Source organism: Psittacula echo (genome assembly GCF_963264785.1).
Source record: "Psittacula echo genome assembly, chromosome: 10".
NCBI lineage: Eukaryota > Metazoa > Chordata > Aves > Psittaciformes > Psittacidae > Psittacula > Psittacula echo.
In genome coordinates, this window is record NC_137741.1 from 7524269 (window position 1) to 7538597 (window position 14329).

The following is a 14329-nucleotide window of genomic DNA, read 5'->3' on the forward strand; positions in this document are numbered from 1 at the left end:
AGCTATTGTAGCTCATATTCACCACCCAATTACTTTCTCAATGCAAATACTTCCTACCTCTCGTATTGATGTCAGCTAACACAGTCCACTATGGAAATCCCAACCTTCACATGATCAGTAATCACACAGTGCTGTAAACCCAGCTGAGCTGAGGAAGTGTTTTGGTATTCTTCAAACCCAAGGATGCAGCATGCCTCCGGGGCTGTTGTGTTTCATCCAAACCACCAGAGTGTGTGGAGCCCAGGAAGGGGCCAGATCAACAGTTTAAATTTTGTCCCATTGTATCGAGCTCATCAGGGCGGTTTGAATTTGTAACACTTCATCAGCCGTGTTTTATGTCTGCAGACCAGCATGCTGATCCTGCTGCCAGATCCATAAGGACAAACCCACTGCCCTTCCTCTGCTCGGGCAGGTCTGGCTGCAGATCCAGCAACTGCCCCAGAGGAGCCAGAGCAGCTCTCCAAAAAGTCTGAAGGGAATCCGCTTATGCCTAATGTCTGTATTGATGTGGAAGCTGGTCTGTATTTTGTTTGTTTGTAAAACAAACAATAACAATGGGATAACTATATTCTGTGTAAACCACTGTTTTGGTGTGGTTTTTTTTTTTTTTCCCTTGTAACTTTACTTCTTTTTCAATAAGAAATGAACTAAACCGACTAATATCTAATGATGAAAACCAGGAACTACACCTACCGAGAGTGCTTTTCAAGGTGGTTCAGAAGCAATGTTAACAGATGGCTCAGTGTCTGGCTGTTGTTAATGATTGTCACATTATGGTATTCCCATTTTATTTATATTCTCGTTTAGGAGTGGCAGTTAGAAATCCGTGGAAGTCAACCACAGGGCTCCGAGCCCAAGGAGGGCAGTTTGTTAGGAGGACTGCAGCCCTCGTCTGTGGGTATCTCTGCTTTGGTCCTTAGCAAACGCAGTCCCCAGGAGTTGCACTGATTGTGTTCTGGTCAGGACGACGATGAGCAACACTGGACGGACGGCAGCGGCCAGCGCCAGGGTTCATTGCATCTGTGTGCCCACACCTCGGCTCCTTTCAGGCACCTTTGGTACCGGGTGCTTTGTGCTTCTCCAGGGGCTGTGGGTGCGTGGGTGCATGTGCGCGGGGCGGAAGCGCTGGGGCCGGTGCCTGAGCCGGGACGTGCCGCGGGGGTGGCGGCGCGAGGGGGCGCACGCCGCCGCGCCGGGATTCCCTCAGGGGATGACGTCCCGGCGCGCGGCCATTGGCTGCGCCGCGGTGAGTTCTCCATTTATGGACACGTCGCCCGCGCGGGGCAGTTGTTACCGCCGCCGCCTGCCTGTATCTTTTCCCCGCTGGCGCGAGCCCCGCCGCCCGCGGGGCCGCTGTGCCCGCGCTGCCTGCGCCCCGCCCCGGCCGCGAGCTGCGCGCGCGGGGAGGGCGGGCTCGCTCCGTCCCCTCCGTTTTCCCCGCCCGTCAGTCCCGGGGCGCCGACGAGTCTGGGCAGAGCTGCGGGCAGCGGAGCGCGGAGCCGCCGCGATGGTAAGCGCGGAGCGAGGTGGGCGGCTCTCGGGGGGTGGAGGGACCGTGCGGTGTCTCTCGGCGCCCGTCTGCCGGTTCTGACCGTGCCCTGCTGGGAACGGGCCGCGGGCAGCGCTCCCTGCCCCGCGCCGCGCAGAGGACGCGATTGTGTAACCGGCGCCGTCGTGTGGGGAGCGGGGCAGAGCCAGGCACTTGCCGAGGAGCGGCCGGCCCCGGGGACCCCGGGTAGGTGTCCCCGCCGGGGCAGCACGGGCAGTGCGTCCCGTCGTTTGTCGCCCATTGTGGTCTAAAGAGGTTTTGAGTGTTGGTGTCCTCAGGTAAGGAAAACTTGGTGTGAAGGTGGTTCCAAGGCGTTGTTGAACAACAGGTGACGCATCTGCGCTGCTAAGGGCGCTTCGTGAGGGCCTTCTGCCTGGGGACCACCCCTGGCTGTTGTTTCCAGGCACTCGTGTCCCAGTACCGGCATCTGCTCCGGCCACCTGCGAGCTAGTGCCTGGCGTCCGGCGGCGGGAACGCTTGACTTGGTGCCGCAACCGCAGCTCCCGAAGCGCGTGTTCGGGTACGGCAGCTGCGAGTCCGGGTCTGTTGAACGCCTGTGCGATAAGGGAATGCGGTATCAGTCAAATGTATCGGTGCTAGGTTGAGGAAAAACTGAGGTTCAGGAGCTGAGTTCGATTTGTCTTTGGTGATTTGACTCTTGATGATTGATAATAGCTTTCATAGTGAAGTAATGCGAATAATAATTATGACTACCTGTTACTCAAGAACTTGGAGTAAGTAGTGAAAAATCTCATGTGGTAATAAAGTAGGCTAAAATCCATAACCCAAAAGTTAAGGTACTTGGAAAGTTTTTGCATTATACCTGCTAAAGCTTAACTAAGGTTAAGTTTTAAAGACTGACCCAATTTAGTGCTTGTGTATTCAGAACTTTACTGACTTACATGCAGTATTAGCTTGTGCCCCTTACTCCCAGTGTCTTTTGAAGGATGTCCCTCTTGTTGCCAGTGCCCGTGTGTTGACTTCCTGAGGCAAGTACAGTTGTCCCTGGTTACACCTGTGTTGAGCACAAGTCTCTGATTTAAATAAAGCATTGCAGAGGCTAGGAAACTAAAACTGTCATAACCAACCATAGCAATACCTCCATCCCTCAGTCCTGTTGCTAGTAAGGTGCTTCGACCTAAGGTATATGTGTTGCTTCTTGAGTTGATTGTTTAGCCAGGTGATTCAGATCAACCTTTGCTCCTCAATACTGGTTCCTGTGGTTGCAGGCACCTGTGGCACCTTCAGACTTCCTGGTAGAGATGATGTGTCATTGCCTAGGTTGCTGACATGTTAAATGGGGATGGAAATCCTTAGTGGAGGTCCTTCAGAGGTGTCCACCTGTTAGCAATAATACTTTGAGAACAGTGAGTCTACTAGATCTGCTGTGGATGCATTAATTCGTTTTCAAGGAAAAGTTTTAATCAAAATACAGTTCTTGTAAGTATATATAACTAATTGGCAGCATATTCAACAAGTTTTACTTTATCCAAGTAAAAGAACTGGTTTTCTCCATAAGATACCAGTTTCAGAGAACTGTTCAGGCAGTTACTCTCCACCTTTTAGTTTGATACTTAAGTAGTCTTGAATTAATCTTTTCACTGTGAGATCTCAAGCTAATATGAACTGCATTTTTTAAGACTGTTCAAAAGGAATAATTACAACAAAACCAGAAAAGATTATTTTTAAAAGTGCTAATTAAGAATTATGCCCAAATAAATGTTTGATAACCATGAGAAGGTAGTAGTTTGTAGCTTAGCTGGCAGAAGGATTGCCTGGCAGAAGGATTGCCTGGCAGCACTTACAGTAACTGCTTACAACATGATTCACACTACTAATATCCTGAAACCTTATACTCATTCTCAGTGCTCTACAAAAAAAGTCACATTATTTCTCTTATTCTTGTCTTGACAATTTTGATGGGGGGGGGGGGAGGATATCAAAAGAGTGCTTTGTGTTCTCTAATTAAAATTTTTTTTCTGCTATGTTGTCTCTGTAGACCTTAGAGTGACCTTTTGCTGTTCTGGCAGGGCCCACAGTGAAGGGTGCTGAGTTACCATTAACATAGCTGTAGTTGTTTCATGCTTCTCAGGTAGTCTCGTATGGCAGAGCACATAGAGGTGATGCTGGTGTGGATGTTCTTTCACTAGTCTCTGTACGGTGGTGCACTGCCCCACTCAGGTGTGCTGGCTCTGTGCAACTTAGCAATAGGACCTTTTCTGATGGTTTATTTTTAATCCAGATCAGTATCTATATCGAGGTAATAGTGTAGTTTCAGAGATCATGCTGATGTGAAATGGGTGAGCTGTTTCATGGTTGTGTGCTGTACTACAAGGTGGGAATGAGCAACAGTGGGACAAACTGCATTAAAGCTGACAGTTTTGGGGAACATGTGGCAACTGTTGATTTTACTTATGATGTTTTTCCTCTTGAAATACATCAATTTTGTTGGCTTTTGTTGTGGTTTAAGCCCAGCTGACAACTAAGTACTGTACCATGCAGCCACTTGCTCCTCAATTGAAACTTTGTTTTAATTTTTTTTTAATTCAAAGTAAACCAGAGCCTCGTAACAGCTTAGCTGCAACTTGCAAGTCTTCAAATATGTGTATTGTGTAAGTGTAAAGTAGACCCACTCCAGTAAAGGAGTGGATTCCTAATGTTAGGAAACCTCTGTGAAACTAAGCTGGAACTTACTTGAAGTGAAATGTAACATCAGGTGAACTTTGTGGCTTTTGCTCTTATATTGTGAGTTTGGATCTTGGTGATGTCATTAGGTAGTTCATGGAGGTGCATTGGAGGATCTTCTAGAGTTGGATAGAGAATCTGTGTCATGTTACAAAACAAACTCGTCACATTAATGTGACAACATGATCTTGAACCTTTCATTTAAAGTAGCTCTATAATTCTAATTTTTCTTCAGGGAAAGATTGTTCCTCAGAGTGCTGTCAGCTGGCTTTGACTCTTAAGGATAAAAGGTGGAACATTCATCAGTGCTACCATTTTTATAACAGGCAAACAGCAAAACCAAATAAACACCCCAAGAACAACCCACCAGTGATCAACTTTGTCTGCTTTTGCATAATCTTTGCGTATTACCTCTACTTAAGTTTTGTACCACTTTGCTGGGGAGAGTGAGAGGGGAAAGACTCCAAGAGAAAGCAGGTTCAGCATTATCTGGATTACTTCACAAACTGTTGAGCATGCCAGGGTTGTCTGATTCCCTTTAAAAAAAAAAAAAAAAAAGGGGTCCCTATGTTGGTTTTAACCACGTTTTCAATGCTAAGCATTTTTCTGTAGCACCACAGTCTGTTTTATCTGGGTATATTTGTGTCTTCCTGTTTCCACATCTTCAACAAAGATGGAAGATGATTCGTAAGAAGGAGCCTCCTTTTTATAGCAGTTCAACACAACTTGGTTACACTAGTGGTCACATATTATAGCCCAATCCATGAAGATGCTGGGGATGTCTTGATTAGTTGTAGTACCTGTAAAAGTTTGAAGAAATGAAAATTACTCAGCTTGGCCTGAAAGGCCTTTCTAGCCTTTAGGATTTGGTCCTAAAATAGCTAATGTGTGATGTGAACCTCACACTATTTTAAGTCTTTTCCTGCAAGAAAATCAAGCAAAGTACTGATGCTTCTGTGTCGGAAGGGTGCTTTTCTGTCTGGTGCTGCAGACAGCAGCATAAGCTCAAACCTTGCTCTCTGCCAAATGCGGAATAGTAGAGAGGGTAACAGCATGTGCTTTGCGTTATGTCTAGAGGTGCATTAGTGGAAAAATCTTCCAGCTGTATGGTGTTTCTGTCTGGCCAATATATAAAACACAGTAGCATGTTCAATAGCAAAGTTAGTGATTCAGACTTGTGTTTTGTTTACATGTTTACATTGTGTGCATGCTTCACTCTTTCTTTCTAGTTTAGTTCTCTAGAAAGCTTATGCATATCTTGTGTGTGTTGGAGCACTTTTTCAGGTAACCTAATTTATGCAGAGTGTTACCTAAATGCAGTTTTTGCAGCTGAAAACTGGGCACATGATTGTGTATGTATATATGTCTTAAGCATTTTCCCATAACTTGTTTTGCCGTACGGAATTGTTTTCTTTTCCCCCTCCATACATAACTAGGTTGTTGTGAAGTAAATGGGATGACAATGCTATTAGTAGTTTAACTAAATTATTTGCAGCCATTTTTGCTAAACTTGAAGGGATAACCTGCTCCTGTCTTAACTGCCTCTTAAAGCATTGCTGCATGTGTGGAATGAGGAAAGCTAGAATGAGCTTTTTAGAGCCTTTGTGATAGCTGACCAGTGAAATGTTATCAAGCTTTTAGTGAGTTCTCAGTAAAATCCTAGTAATCATTTAGGTTGAAAAAGACCTTCAAGTTCATCAACAGCAACCATTAACCCAACAGTGCCAAGTCCACCAGTAAGCCATGTCACTTAGTGCCACATCTTTTAAATACCTCCAGGGAGGGTGACTCAGCCAGTTCCCTGGCAGCCTGTTCTGGTGCTTGACAACTCTTTGGGTGAAGAAAATTTTTTTTCCCAAATATCCATGGTGCAACTTGAAGCCGTTTCCTCTCATCCTGTCATTTCTCATCTAAATGTGGAAAGTACGTTTCCTCGCTTGAAACACCAAGAAGTTGCACATCTCTTTAGAGAAGTCTTCTCAGCCTCTTTTGTAATAATTTTAAGTATCTTTAATTCACAAATACCACTTCACTATCTTCCTAGTTTTAGGAACTAATCTAAAAGTGACATCAGTCCAACTGGTCATGCACTGCTCTTTTGCAAGTTATATCAAAGAATAAAGGTTTTTGTACTCTCATATTCCCAGCTTCAGCATAACGAATCGGAAATACCTGCATGTTTAGAATTGTCTTCTAATATAGCATGCATGTATTATTAATGTATAGATAGAGAACATGTAAATAAGCGTCTTCAGACCTACAGAAGAACCCTTTATATCAGTAAAACCTAATTAGTTTTAGTTGGTGCATCTGATGAGGAAGTGAGCAAAAAGGTAAAAGGTAATCTTTCCTCCTCAGCTCCTAGCTCTTACACTTTTCCAAGGACTCTGGGTAACTGTAGGAGTGAGCTTGCTGTAGTTCTATGAGGAGTTCTGACACAGATTGCTGTAGCTCTGCTGATAGAGACTAACTTGGGATTGGCCTCTAAGTTGTCAGGTTTTTTCCTCCACTTTGGTTCTGGTTGTTGCCACAATATGTGGCTTATTAACGACAAACTGATCTGCTTTCCTTTTCAGATTCTTAAAATGCTATTGTAATACAGTACTTAAGCCTCCTTTTTTTAGGAAGCTGAATTCCAGATCTGGATCGTGTGTGGCTACTGGAAAGCAATGAGAGCTATGTTATAAAGGGAGTTTACACCTAATTAAAAAAGGTTTTGTTCTAGCAGTGAACAGTGCAAGACTAGGAGTAAAACCAAAGAAGCAGTTCTCAGAACTGGGGAGAGAGTGTGTGTGTTTTATGAAAGTAAGGTAACAGCAAACACAGATATTGCTAGGCTTTGGCAAGAAAGGGTTGGCTTGCACTGTTGCTAACTTTTTGAATGAAGGCACTCAGTACTATCTAAAGTCTTGCCTTGAATATGGGCAGCAAAAGTTTACATCAGTGTAAAGGCTAAACCTGAGGAAAATCATGCTGCAGTTCTGTTGAACGTTTTCTCACCTGTTGCCAGTTAAGTTCCTAATTATCCTATTGCCTGTCAAGGGGCTTTTCTGGTCAATGCTGGTCACTAGCAAATGACCAGCATTCCTATTACTTCTGTGGAAGTGTTTTCCACTCCCCTTACCTCCTCTCTACCACTTGTGTATAAGTACTACTGGTGTATAGGCTGCTTTCTAATTTTTGAAACTGCTGTAGCCAAAGGACTCTGTTAGCTGTTGTATCTTGTTTGACTTCTAGTATTTCTGCCACATGGGTGTAGAAGTATTTATGAATATCAGAGAAACATGGCAGGAAGTAGAGAAGAATTTTTCCTCCCTATCTTATGATCAGAACTGAGAGCTGTCTCTTACTCTAAGTTGTTTAGACATTCACCTCACCTAATCGTTAAGACTTGTGTAATCTTAGCCTCCTTTTGCACTTCTGGGGGAGCTTGGGTGTGAGGAGCTTTTGTTTTAGCCAGGCCTTCCCGTCTCCGGCTCCCTTCCGGCTCCCTTCCCCACATTCCTGAGATGCCAATCACTGTCCTGCCCAGGAAGTACAGCTGTCCTCATCTCCTGACTCATCCTCATCTTCTAGCTTTCCTATCCTCCACCCACTGATTTCCTCCCCTTCTACCCTCACCTCTTAAAAAATGCACATGCCCTTTGGGGAGACCAGGTGTGCAGTCATGTCCTGGCAGTGTATGGGCTCTGTTCTCTCTGCTTGACTAAGTTATTTAATTGAAACGGAAAAAGCAAAGTGGTATTGGTGACTGGAGCTCAAGTCAGACTTACCAAAAGTGATGCTTATTGGAAAGCATACTTAAGATGTGCTTTAAAGTATGAAGAATTGCCTACTAACATAACTTACTAAATTTAACAACTAAATGTGAACTTTAAAGCCAGGTGTTAGCAGATCTCAAGCACACTTCATGATTGACACCATTCTGGAGGTGTATAAGGAACTATAAAACAGGTCTGGTGCTTTGTTCTCCTGTCATCTAGGTCATTCTTTAGCTGCCAGAAGTGTCTCTGGTGAAAGCTACCTTTGGCTGTCAAGGGTAATAATACAAAAGGTGACTGCTTTATACTCTTGGGGTGGCATGATGATAGAGCTTTGTTTAGCCTACTTCATTAAAGAAGGGAACATAAATGGTTTATGCAAAAGCATGTGCTTCTAGAAGCTATTTTTATGCTTTGCTCCGCAATCTGAAGTCTAAATAAGAGGTTTTTGTTGGAATCCTTCAAACAGGACTAGTAGTCTAGCTGCACTTGTCCTTGTAGAGGAAGTGTGAGGGTTTTTTTCCTTGCCAGCTCAGAACCACTCACTGAATCACCTTCATCAGCTGAGCCTGAGTCTGTAACCAGTTTTCAGTCAGCCTTGTTTAATTTAAGTGTTGAAGTCATATGCAAGTCTGAACAATGCAGCCTGATACCCTTTATAAAACATGTTGAATGTTCTTAACACAGGAAGATTTAAAATCTTTCATGCCTGTGACTTATGAAATAGTGTGCTGCCAGATGTTTGATCCTGTACCTAAGACAGTCTTATGTTTTCAATCTGGCATTCCACAACATTTGTGAGCCTTGAAATTCTAGGCAGTTTACCAGTGTGGGCTGTTATCTTTTGCAGTGATTTATGTCTTTTCCTGTGCTTTGAGTTGTATATTGCTAATAGCAAAAATACAGGAAGATAGAAGTTGGGACCTCTTGTCAATAATGTATATGCAGTGCCAAGCAGTAGTCAAGAATTTGTCTCGTCTTGTTTTGTTTTTTATTTCTGCTGTGAAGGATGCAAGTCTGCAAAAATGCTTAAGTGCTTCCAAATTTGCTTTTGCAGTAACTCTTAACCTGATGTTATTCCCAGCTTTGTAAAGAAGTACGCTGATACAAAGTGTATTTGATTTTTAAGCAATGCTGTCAAGACATTTGAAGTCCTTTGAGTTGTGACCCCTGTACACTCTGATAGCTTGTTTGGTACAAAAGCACTACTGCTGATATGGGGGGTTAGTAGGGAGATTCCAAGATCAAAAGTTTACCTAGGTATTGTAAATGTATATATGTGCAGCATTAGCATTCTGTTAGCTGTTAGGCTTTGAGATGCTGTAGTTCTTCTGGGATGTACTTGCATGTACACCGTTTGATCACTCGGGTGTTAGACTAGTGTATTGCAGATGTTTTGGTATATGAACTGAAAATACTTAATTTGTTAAGTGAAAGCAGTGTTCTTGAGGCATATTGAAGGAGTGCTTTCATTAAACCTAATCTTAAAAGCCATTTCATGGTACTCAAAAGCAAGTGCATACTTTTACATTTGAGTATTTGTTTTTTCTTTCAATATTTGAGAAGAATTTGATTTCTGTTTATTAATCATGAAAGAATTAGTTTTCCTGCACTACATCCCCAGCCGCATGCAGTACATACCTAAAGCAAGAGAAATGTGCGAAAGGATTTATAACAGTAATTCAAAACAGTCATACTTATGGTACAGATGTACTGGAGATTTTGGGTTTTGTGAGATTCATTCCAGAAAGAATATAAGCTACAAACCCACTCATCCTTGCTTTCTCAGCACAGAGGTACTAGCTATCTACATAGTCTGAGTTAATAAGTAATTGTACAGTATCTTCTGGTAAGGGAAATGAACCATGGATTTGGCATAATTGGTTCCACTGTTTTGGTATTGGCACTTCCAAATTATTACCTAATATGTTCTTGAAGGAACTATAGTAATAGGATGTGGTCATCTAGAAGAAAACCTAATTAGTTACGGGAATCATCATTGAATTAGACTTGTATCTTATTTAGTTCTATCATTTTTGTTATTTCTTAATGGTACGGTTTTTAAGGAAGCAAGCTAGGCTGACACACAACTCCTGTCAGGAGTCTTCTGATATCTTTCCTGCCATAATTTGAATAATAAATTTGGATACTGTGGGATCTGATGTATTACATTTTTATATTACATATCACTTCTGTACCATATGCTATCTGCTGACATTGTTCTTGTGTAAACTTGATAAGTTTTTGATTTCTGAATTGCTTTAATCCATGAAAACAAGTATTTGACTTTAGCAAGTAAAATACAGTAGTCCCACTAAGAACAGAATTACTTCAGCTAGATTTTATTTTTCTCCATTTAAAATCTTGTGTTTATGCACAGTCTTGTTTCCAGGGCTTGAAGCTGTATTGTTGGTAGTCTCCAAAGCCTTTTTCAGTGCTTCCCCTCAACTCTAAATATATACACTGGGAGCAACTATATTGGTTAAGAATTGCTACATTCAGCAAACCAAAAATTCCTGCGAAAACATTCTGGTCCTTGAAGTGGAAAAGTCAAAACAACTTCTCAGGGTAGGGCGATTCAGATATTTTTCAGGTTTTTAGGGTACCCTGGCTGTTCTTTGAGTAGCTTGGAAGACTTGAATAGACTGGAGTATGGTGACTTTTTGGAATTGCTGGGCCGTGGTAGAAGCGGAAGGTATAAGCCTACCTACTGCTACACAGTAGCAGCTTAAATATGCTGAGATGTCTATGGCAAAAGAGATAAAAATGCATATCTGACTCCTGAACTGTATCCAAACTGTTAGCTGTTTACTTGCTCCACAGTGGCTGTTGGCTTAGCAAAGCATTTTTTCCTTCTTGGGTAGTCAAGAATTCCTAATTACAGATGCTTAAAGCTCACATTTGCTAGATGCCTTAGTAAGGGGTGGAATTGGCCCAGAGTGTTTTTGTGAGTAGGAGTGCTTTTCTTCCAGGTAACAGATGGGGCTCAGTGGACCCAGTGGGTTCATATTTGATGGCCAGTGTCACATTCTACTTACCAGTCGTTGAAGGCAAAGTCCCTGCAGGAACAATGTCCGAGAACCCTGTAAGGGCTCAAGTCCTGTTCTGTTACTGATGGTAAGTTATAGGAATAGACTTGCAGCAAATACTCTTTGCTCTTGAAGTTGGAAGTGGAACTTCTACAGACTGTGCTGTTTGTGGGTTGTGTGTGATGGTGTTTTTTGTGGGGGGTTTTTTGGCACTTCTCTCTTTTTTTTTTTAAGAAGTAGGCATGACATGGGGGAAAAAGTGAACTTGAATATGTTTGTAACAAACGGAGGTCCTGTGTGGCACTGCTTATGTCTATGGAGGGCTGACTTGAGGTTTGTCCTTTAACGAGCAAAAACTTGAGTTGCGTTTAAAGCAGAGTTGGAAAGGGCATGAAAATAACTTCATTGTAAGAGAGACCACTGCTTTTGCCCTTTTGAAGTGTTTCACTTGTGTTTTGTCTCAGCATTGGGTTGCTGTCCGCAAAGTTCAGGGCATGATCATTTTCAGATGAGAGGATAGGGACAGGTCATCAGCAGAGCAAGTGAGATTAGAGGTGTACCTAACCAAGGGAAAGAGGACTTGACAGTGCCTGAGTGTCCACTGTGTGGAACTTGAGATACCTGTTTCTACCAACCAAGTCTTGTTTCTTAAGCAGCTTAGATACTTGTCTATAACTGCATTACGGCACTATGAAATAGCCATCTGCATGACAATAAAGGACTAGATCCAAGGTACTAAGGAAAATAAGAATTTGCCAAGTTTGATACATGCTTTAAATAACAAATTGGTGTATATGATATATGGTTGATGAAACTTAATTTATGCAATTGAAATGGGCTCTGTTGTGGTTAAGAAAGGTACATTCAATAATGGAAATTAATCTGTCCTAGCTAAAGTTGCCTTCAAACACACGGAATATGTATTCTCTACAGAACTGAATGCAGTCTCCACTGACCTTGGACTCTGTCTCAGGAATATGTTAAAAGTGTGCAAGCCTCTTTTGAGGCTACAAAGTGGTTAAACTTCAGCAGCACGCAGTAGTAGAGAATGGATTACTTCATGTAGATAGTACTATTGTTAACTGACAGTTTTAATATTGAAAGGAATACTTAGTTTACTAGTTCCTAGTGTCAGCTACCCAGCTGACTTCTCCAGAAGTCTTAAAGCTGTTCCCATGAGTGCTATTCTTTAAAGCTTTTCTAGTGGCAAATAGGAATTCTGGTTCCGGAGTGAAATGCCTGAAATACCAGCACGCCCAGTCCACAGAGACCTGATCTCAATATGCAGAGTAAGCTCATGACCAGCAGTGGTTTCTTCCTGTAGTTTACTTTGTGTTTTTATTCTTGGTTCATTCTAGGAACATTGGAGAGGAAACAGAACAACAGTGGCTACTTATTGCCATATTTGGTATTTTTCTAAACAAAGTGAACATCCTTCTTCACTAAAAGAGTGGTGATGCAGTGTTTGTGGACAGTCTGACCTCCTCAAATGATGGGTTAATCTTGGCAGGGTCACATCAGGTCTGTTTTCTTTGTAGCTGTCTACAGTGCTGTTTTCTATGTGAAGTTACAGTGATGTTAAGCAGTTAAGTGGCACTGCTGTGGTCGATTAAGACAAGTGGCCTGTATCTTGACAATACTAAAAGCTTGTCTTTACAAGTTACAAGTCCTTGTTCTGTAGTAGAGATTCCATTGGTCTATATGTTAGCAGTGGTGCATTTTAAGTTATGAAGAATTGGAATTCGTGTTGGCTACAAAGTACTTCTAGGGAAATTGAACACAAGCTTTAATTGCTGATAGTGAAAGAGGAAAAAATACTTAGAACATCAATGTCAGTCACACCTCCTAACTTGATCCTTGGGCTGGTTGTTTGTTTTTTTTTTATCTTAAGACCAGTGCTTGGGTAGGCTTGTGATGTATTCTGCATTCTCAGTACAGATTTGGGGGGAACCCCAAGCCCTAAACCTGGTTTCCTGAACAGTTGCTAGTAAAGCCATATTGAAAAAGAAGCAAATATGGTGTACTTTAGTAATCACTGTGATCACTAGAAATGTAATCCATACTTCCTGCTAAAATAGCTAGCTGCTGTTCCCATGCAATTCATCAGCAAAATACAAATTATGTGACAGCAGGTTCTGATATTTTGGAGTCCTGATCTTGGCCTCTTCTTGCTCTCAAGTGTTGCAATCTGTACTTAAACTCAGACTGAGTAAATTTCAGCTGCATGTGTCAGACTGCCCAAAATAAAGCCAATACAGATATAGTCTTGACAGAACTAAAACCTGCCAATTCTGGTTAAGACAAGAGTGTCTGTAACCCACCCAGAAGAGCAGAACACAATACAGAATTTTAAATCCCTGTTTTGGTGATGTAGGAGAAGTTTATAGACTAAAACAGCTTTTATCCAGTCCTTTTGTGGAAAGGAATTTAAGAACTGTTGATTCTGAAAACAGTCTGAACAGTGTGAAAGATGACAGGTACTGAAGCAAGTATTTTGGGCTGTATTGACGGTACAGCCTGTACCCTTAGTGCATAGGCAGGTACTTCATAAACTTTTTGCCATCACTAAGGATGTTCTGATGAATCTGTTCTGAAGGGAGTTGAATGTAATGGAGAAGTGTGGTTGTTACCACAATTAATGAATTAGTCATGACTAGCTATTTAGTCTGACACACCTCGAGAGTGTTCACCTACTGAAATCAGGTTTTCTTTTGTTCAGATGATTTCTTAATGATAGAGGCTGAGGCACTTTTGCACCTGAGGCCAATAAGTAACTTTTTCACTTGACTTGTCTGGTACATGGGTCTGCTTTCAGCAGAATACATTCAAAATTGAACAAGCAGTTAGTAGGCTTATCCTGCTACTGTATAGCAGAATTTTTCTTCATGCCCTGTGTGGCTAGAGTGGGACTGCAAGGGACAAAGCATGGTGAACTGCTTCCATCAGTTTGATTGTAACCTGCCTATTGTGGTTTGTATTGGATCTCTGATCTCAAGAACAGTTAAATAGCTGATAACTTAGTATGGGGGAAAAGAGACTTCAATCAAAAATACCAGTGGTAACTTACTACTGTTCTAGAATGCACTTAAGACAACTTATGGGAGTTCTTCCTAGTCTGCGCTTCAAAATATGCTGTAACGTCAGTAATAGGGATGTTAACTCTCTGTTGTGAGGTAGCTACGGCATGAATTTTACATCTGAAGCAAACAGTGTGTAGGAAAAATGTACTTTTTTTAATTTCAGAATTATTTTACCTGGGGACTACATTTAGATCTTAGAAGTCAAGGTTGCTGCTGGGTTTTCTT

At 42.2% G+C, this 14329-nt stretch overlaps 1 protein-coding gene across 1 annotated transcript in view; it reads left to right on the forward strand.

The window, feature by feature from the left end:
- Positions 1-1210: 1210 nt before the first annotated feature.
- Positions 1211-14329, forward strand: part of MYO1E (myosin IE) — a gene marked incomplete at its 5' end in the record, with an annotated part of 82750 nt that continues 69631 nt past the window's right edge. Inside the window, 2 exons of the mRNA XM_080626434.1 lie at positions 1211-1584; positions 1953-2136. Coding sequence (XP_080482560.1) covers positions 1211-1584; positions 1953-2136 — 558 coding nt within the window. The remainder of the gene's footprint in view (positions 1585-1952; positions 2137-14329) is intronic.